General features: G+C 41.0%; 1 protein-coding gene and 1 long non-coding RNA gene across 2 annotated transcripts; one reads left to right on the top strand and one right to left on the bottom strand.

Annotated features, from left to right (window-relative positions):
- The first annotated feature begins 1541 nt into the window (after nucleotides 1-1541).
- LOC145554791 (uncharacterized) lies at nucleotides 1542-5565 on the top strand. Its single transcript, XR_014090794.1, has 2 exons — nucleotides 1542-1742; nucleotides 3631-5565. It is a non-coding gene; the product is annotated as an uncharacterized LOC145554791 (long non-coding RNA).
- zmat2 (zinc finger, matrin-type 2) lies at nucleotides 4265-7757 on the bottom strand. Its single transcript, XM_081615247.1, has 6 exons — nucleotides 7608-7757; nucleotides 6520-6619; nucleotides 6282-6405; nucleotides 6131-6204; nucleotides 5305-5450; nucleotides 4265-4741 (listed from the first exon to the last, which is right to left on the bottom strand). Exons 1-6 carry the CDS (start codon nucleotides 7623-7625, stop codon nucleotides 4598-4600), a joined length of 606 nt encoding a protein of 201 aa, XP_081471373.1. The 5' UTR covers nucleotides 7626-7757; the 3' UTR covers nucleotides 4265-4597.
- Nucleotides 7758-7815: the final 58 nt, after the last annotated feature.

The raw sequence follows: 7815 nt of genomic DNA, 5'->3' as shown, positions 1-7815 counted from the left end.
AGGCCTACAGATTTTCAGTCACTGAGGAGATGAATATAAATCAGTTAGGCTGCGTTCACACCAGTCTTGTTTAGACTGTTAATCTAACTTCAGTCCATTTGCCTAGGAAGTCCGTTTACGTTGGTGAGCTGTGAATGGTTATCAACTTCTGACTTCTGGTCCTCCAAACCTTGATCTGGATTCGGTTGAAGTTCGGTTGAATGCATGTGAACAGCAAGCAAACCGCAGACCCCTCCAAAAGTAGCAAGTGGATTACAGCGCAGGACATTCTGGGTAAACACAACCAAAACAGACGCGTTAGCCTAGCGATAGGAGAAATATCTCGTGGTTTTTAGCCAAAGACCAAAGAGAAATCCTCTAACCGCTAAAATCTTAATTTTTGTTTACATTTTGCGATGGAGGAAGTTGTGCTCAGTGTCTTCTTCAGAGGTTTTTGTGTCGCTTCCTTCAGTGGTTCTTGGTGCAGCACCCCCACAGGTGAGGAGGGAACAATTTGCTCAAAAGGTTTGGCTGGTTTGAGATAAAGAACTCAAGTGAAATGGGAAACATTTCACTCCAAGCCTTTACATGAGTAAAACCAGATCTTATGGAGAAAACTTGGGTTAGAATCATGTTGGATTCTAACCCAACAGACCGGACTATTTGACAGTCCGGTCTGTCAAATAGTCCGGTCTGTTCGACAAGACCAGACTGTCAAATACTCATCATAAAGTAATATTTGCAGCCATCTGGCAAACTTCACACCATGATGGTTAAGCCTGAAACCACAAAGAAAAATTCTGAAAGTCTGTCAGAAAGTTCAGAGAATCTCTGATTGATACCACTTTCACCGACCACAGGGCAGTCTGGAGCAAAATGAAAATATAAAAACTGAATGAGTGCTTTTTGTTCTGAGGTTGTTGCTTTGTTTTTAGAAGAGTTAAGGTCAAAATTAGCTCGTGTGGTTCCAGAACAGAGCGATAGCGACGTGATGATGCAGTGGAACAAAACAACATCCTGTAATGACAATACAGCAATTCTGAGAACCAGAAGCTGCTCTTCGTCACACGGACCAGGTCCAACAGCCAGCTGAACCGGGTCGGAACAGAACCACCCTGAGGTCCACAAAGCTCCAGGAAAATATGTTTAAATGTTGGTGTTTATTATAAATCAATGAACATGAATTTTACATGCGGTTGCATCAATAAATGAGATTATTACAAACAAATGTTATATTTGAGCAACTCCACCCCCCAGTGAAACATTATAGAGTTTAATTCCACACACATTCATTTCAAGACTTTTTTCTGGTATTGATGATGATTTTCTGCTTACAGTTCATAAAAGCACAAAATTAAAATCAGAATAAGATATGAGGCCATTGAAATAGTTTAAATAAAATCTGTTTAACACCAGATTTCAGGTTATTTTATTTAACCTCATAGAAACGAATCGACTAATTCTCAGGCTGTAAAGGAAGTAAACATGTGAAATATTGACTGAAGCACTGAGTCATAAATAAAAACCCAAGGTCGGGTTAACTGATGGCATCAGACCACAAATAACGGCCACATCCTGGCAAGCTAGTCACTATTTTCTCCTAGCAGCAGCCAGTAAACAAGCAGTCAGGGTAAAATACAGACGCGATTTAAAACATGACTTAATCTATTCCTGATACCTCGATGAAGGCTCTTCTATCTCCTGTGATCAAAGACAACGCTGGAAAAATTGACAGCTCTGATAATTATAGACCAATTGCCCTAGTAAGTACACTGTCTAAAGTCTTTGAATTAATTATTTTGCCAAACTTTGCTAAGATAGTAATGTCTACAGACAATCAGTCTGGGTTCAAGTCCAAGCATGGGACTGATTTGTGTATATATGGCTTAAAAGAATTACTGAATAATTATAATAGCAAAATACTTTTGTGTGTGTTTTTTTAGACATCACTAAGGCTTTTGATCGTGTAAATCATAGAAAACTATTTTTAAAATTGTGCCAAGCTGGTGTGCCTAAATATATAGTAAGATGTCTGTCCTATTGATATGCTAATCAAACTATGCAGGTCAAATGGGATAACTGTGCATCCTTTCATGTCAGCAATGGAATCAGACAAGGAAGCATTTTATCCCCTATATTGTTTAATTTTTATATGAATGACCTCTCTAAGCAGCTAAACCTGTGTGGAACTGGCTGAAGGGTTGGAGATACAATTATAAATCATTTAATGTATCCTGACGACCCAGTGGTTTTTAGTCCAAGTTCGGCTGGTCTTCAGAAGCTGCTTAATGTCTGTTCAGCATACAGTGCGGTGAGCTACACGATGTTAAATTCAATTCATCAAAAAGTATCATCTTGATTTGTCGCACTAAAAAGGACAAAAATAGAGTATGTCCAAATTTGAAGCTGTCTAGGATTTTATTGAATGTCTCAAATAAAGTAAAATATCTTGGTCATGTGTTGACAGACCGTCTGTCTGATGATGAGGATATTTACCGTCAGGTTCGAATGATTTATGCTCAGGCAAATATCCTTGTTCGTAAGTTTGGATTTTGTTCTGATGACGTGAAACTGAACTTGTTTAGATCATATTGTACATCACTGTATGCTGCACATTTGTGGTGCAATTTCAAAAAAGCCAGTCTTCAAAGATTGAAGGTGGCTTTTAATGATGCATTAAGACTTGTTAAAAAAGCCCAGGTGGACCAGCGCCAGTGAACTGTTTATATCTGCTCGCATCAGCACTTTGATGGCCGTTTTAAGAAATCTTATGTATAAATGTATTTGTCGTCTAACTGAATCTAATAATAGAATTATCCTATTGTTGACTAATGTTAAATATAGTGCAGTAAAATACTCATCTGTACTTTGGAGACATTGGCATGACTGTCTCCTGAATGGTTAGGGGTGTTTTTTATGTACTTTTATTTTCTTTTTTATGTAATTTGGATAAAATGTATCTGTCAAGATTTCTGTTCCTTATTTCAGACAAAAAAACTCATATCTTACATTACTATTGCGTGAAAATGTTAATATTTCTTGATGCTTATGAGTTAAAGAGAATAAAAACTCTCAGAAGCATGTTAAATATTAGAAGCTCCTGGTGTTCCAAACACCTGCAGAGGTTTCCTGAACATGAAATGTGAAGATGGTTGTTCAGAGTGCTGTGCTACTGAAGGAAGATTGAGTGGAAGGAAAAAGCACAAAAAATTAAAAGGGCAGTATTATAAAAAAAAATTACTTTTGTGAGCTTTACATCATGTTGCGTTATATTCTCATTAAAAACAAACCTGGAGTTTTGCCCTGGTCTCCATGGAAACCATTCAGAGAGCATAAGTGCCTATTTCAACAAAACTCCACTTCCTACCCTCACCCTGCTCCTGTAAACTAGCGGCAGCAGCAACTAGCAAACACCAAGAGAAACTCCACATCTGCTTTACTCCTAAGGACAGTGGTACTCAGCTTCATGACGTTCTGAGTGTCGGAAAGAGCAGGAGCTTCTTAAAGAGACAGAGGCACAATTGTTAGGCAATAAATAACTCAAGTTAAAATAGTCGCTTGATTGTGCTATAAAATGCAATTATGTGACTGAAATGTATACCGGCCCTTTCAGAGCAGTGTGATGAACATAAAAGTTTCCATTTCACTTAGAAATCGAACAGACACCCTACAGAATCTGGAGGAAGAGGAGGGACCAACGATGAAGATGAAGGTTTTATCAGCAGAAGCTCCTTCATGCCACGCCGCACTGATGCAGTAATTAAAGCTAAAGGAGCCCAGACCGGAACTGAAGAACGTTTTTCTGTTTAAATTGTTTTATTGATCTCATGGAATATTCTGATTTCTGTTTAGTTCTCTGGTCCAGAATCATGATGGACCAGAACATGATTCTGAACAAATGAAGGCTGAAATATTTCACTGTGTGGTTGAGCAGAGTTCCTCTTTCTGGAAAAAAAAAACCAAACTTTTTTTTCCAGATGTTATTTTAAATTTTTTTGTGTAAATACCCAGGATACAGACGCTCAGCAGAGTAAAAATAGCATTTTGTTCTGATCTGGATGATCAGCTGTTTCTGGTCATTTATCAGCAGCTCAGAGGAAACAACCAACTTCCTTGTCTACTTCCTGTTGCTCAAACGCCGCGGCGCCGCAGAGAGAGGCTGAACCCGCTCAGCGCCTCGAATCACAAAGAATCTGCTTTAAAATGATCAGATTAATAATCCCATCATCCTGCAGATGAACTGAATTAAGGGATTAAAACATTTCAGCAGCTGAAACAACAAACATCCAGAAATCAAAGATTTTATTAAAATACAAACAGAAATAAAAGCAGCTTCTCCTCCTGATTCCATTCATTTCCACTTTCATCAGAAACGCTGAACGCAGCGAACCTAGGTGGTGCTGGAAGCTGATTGGCTGACAGGTTGCAGTCCGACTCCGCAGGAGAACCGCCTACTGGGCCCGCCTAGTGGGCCACGGCGTCTGACCAACTGGCTGCTCCGAGCCGCACAACCCACCAAAATAAAAGTCTGTCTGGGAATGAAGAGCAGGACGAGTCCTGATCTGAGTCTCTGAACTGGTCCCAGTGTGCCGCAGGAACTGGTCCCAGTTTGCAGCAGTCAGTGGCTCTTCTTGGACGAACCGAACCCGGAGAATCCCATTACGGCGGCCATTTCGTCATCCTCTTCCAGCTCCACGTCATCCTCGGCTCGCCGCTTCCTCTCCCTCTGCTTCTCCTTCTTGTAGGCCTTTGCCTTCTCCTCCTGCAGGAAACACAGGCCGCAGAGATAGGCCATGAGGACAGGAGGCGTCACTCTGACTAAATACAGTGCAGTACAAACCATTGACCGGCCAGTTTGACCAGGACCTGCAGCGAGGGGATTAGGGCCATTGTAGATAGAAAAAAGAGGCACATTTTCACCAAAAAACTTGGAAACTCCTGGTTTGTTTTATTCAGTCTTATTTTGTTTCATTTATCATCCAATCACAGCCAAGACTAGACCTGCTGCTTTATCTCAGAGAAGAAAAAAACCACCAGGGTAGATTCTAGAGTTAACAGTCATTTCTTTTTTGGGTAACATTTGGCCCAAACTCCTCACAAGCAGGTGGCATTACTGCCACCTGCTGGATAAAACAGTAGGTGGATAAATATTTTCTGGATAAACTCAGCTACTAATTAGTCAGATAAAATAAAAATGTATTGCTTTCTAAGTCAGAAAGTAAATCAAGTCTGGCTCGGGAATCCGGTTTGTTTCTGATGGTTTTACTGTGCATGTGTGGAGCGCAGTAACGTCTGGGAGTCAGCAGGGGGCATGGCCTGACTCACCTCCTCCCTCAGCTCCTTCATTCGCTCCTCGAAGTCGTACTCCTTCTGCTTCTCCTCCAGTTTCTTCTTGTTCACCTCAAAGCGTTTCTTCACCTGATCCAGAGACGAGCGTTCCACTCGCATCGACATGCCCAGGTTCCTCTGGTCTGCTCGCGCGCGCGCGCACACACACACACACACACACACACACACACACACACACACACACACACACACACACACACACACACACACACACACACACACACACACACAAACATACATACAGTTTACATTTATACCCATATTAGGACTTTGGCTTCCTTTCCTTTAAGTACCTCCATTCATGTCCTACCTCCAAATTTGACCTCTAATCCTAAACAAGGGTGTCCACCAAGGCATTGGCAACATGGACTTAGAATGTGATCTTAATATTTTGTAGTAGTGTTGTGACAACTATGAAAATGATGATAAAACCTATTACTCCCTTTTTAGTTAACTGCTGATCTTAAAACGTTTCCATTTTAAATAAACGTCTTCAGGACGCCACATGCACATAAACACGCTGAAAAAAGTTTGATTTATGTCACGAAACTACCAGATACTTTATTTAATCATATTTCTGAATTTATAATATTTTTTATGGTGACGATCATCTCTACTGTCATAAACAAAATGGCTGCTCTTTCAGCTAAGAGCGGCTAGCACTTATCAACCGGTTGCTATGGCTACAAGACTCAAGCCCAGACTAGAGAGACGAGTCTGACTCAGCCAGCTCAGCTGATGGACTCACACTAAACCAAAACACAGTGTTTCTATGGTAACAGCTGTTGGTTTGAGGACTCACGTTTCTTCCCGTTGATGTGATCCAGGAAGTTGATGGAGTCCTTCACCACACAGTCGCAGACGTTGCAGTAGTACCTGGAACAGCAGAAGAAGAAATGAGGCGTCAGCACCGGCCAGGCGGTGTGGAGGTGGAGGAAACGCTGAACACCCACCCGCCCATCTCGGCCTGAGGCGTTGTCTTGGTGATGACGATGGTCTTCCCCAGCTTGGACTCCAGGTCCACCTTGTAGTCCCGGTGACGCAGGAGTTCCCGCTTGACGGGTGGTGCAATCTTCCCTGGAGGAACGCAGAGAAAAACTTTAATCTATGACCTCTGGGAAATCAGAGCTCTGCTTCTAATTAGCAGACAGAAACAGGAAGTGAAGCCATGTTGAAAACAGTTCTCCTCACCATCCCTCTTCTCCAGCTCCCTCTCCTCCGCCAGACGTTTCTGAGCCAGAGACTCGTACTCGTCTTTGTCCCATTTCCGACGGAAGTCGTTCTTACTCGACTGGAAGAGGTCAAAGTTGAACATGAGAAAAGCTTCCAGAGAAACGGATCCTCAGAAACCTCCGGATTACCTTTCCAGATTGAACGATTTTTGTTCTGAATCAGTGAGAAGTAAACTGAAATAAATTCTGTAAAGTTAACCTTTGACCAGATGCGTTTTTTCTGCAGTGATGAAGATGTTTAAATTATAACTACTTCACTTTATCTGGGATTAACTTACACAAGTTTCACTTTTGGAAACAAACGATAAATACTTAGCTTTTATCATATAATAATTTTTTATAGTAATTATAGCTCCTCTGGAAATTGGAAAGATTTAAACATTACTGTCATACGTAGCCTCTAAATATTTCTTGCATGACTGCTACTGGAGATGAACAAGGACTCTCTGAAGATACTCTTTTGATCAGAGTTACAGCAACATTTAATTTCCCTTTAGGATAAATAAAGTACTGTTGAACTGAATAAATAATTATGTATTTTTTATTCTTTAAGATGATAAAGACAATGATGTAGAACCCAAAGTGAGATTCAGTTACGTAAGAGCAAGAGGGCTAAAAACACTTTTTTCTATTTTAATAACTCTTATTTTTAAAATCATTGTTCAAACCGAGAGTTGCTTTATTTCGACAGATCGGAAGTTGTGTTGTAGCGGTTGGCTGAGCTCCTGCTAAAAGCTAAGCGTCTATTTATCATCAGTTTTGCCTCACAATAAAACCAGAGACACACGAACGACTGGTACAGATTGAAGCTCGAGCTTAAATGTACATATGGTCACAAACTGTGACTAAAAGCCTGGTTAATGTTCCCGTCACTGTCTGTTAGCATGCTATCCGCTAACATCGGCACTCCGGAGCTCTTTAAACGGCTTCTGGCGGAGCTGAAGGCGGTTCTGGTCGACGGAGAAACCCGAATAGTTACGGACACTTAAGGTTTGAGGTTTAAAAAGTACAAATGAAATATTTAAACTATAATAGTGAAAAACTCACCCCACTGCCTGACGCCATCTTGTTTACTCGGTTACCGGAAATAGCTGGAACTGACTTTTACATTTGTGATTAGCAGCGCCTCCTGCAGGAGGCAGGCAGGTAGTGATGGCAAACGAGGCAGATTTTAACAGAGGAAAATATAAACGGGAAAAATGCTGTCCTACAGGTGAGCGGAAGTGAGTAAATTGGTTGTTAAATTATTACAGTT

This window comes from Poecilia reticulata, chromosome 14 (genome assembly GCF_904066995.2).
Source record: "Poecilia reticulata chromosome 14, P_reticulata-male-v2, whole genome shotgun sequence".
In the NCBI taxonomy this organism is placed as follows: Eukaryota; Metazoa; Chordata; class Actinopteri; order Cyprinodontiformes; family Poeciliidae; genus Poecilia; species Poecilia reticulata.
This window is presented reverse-complemented; position numbering and strand designations above follow the sequence as displayed.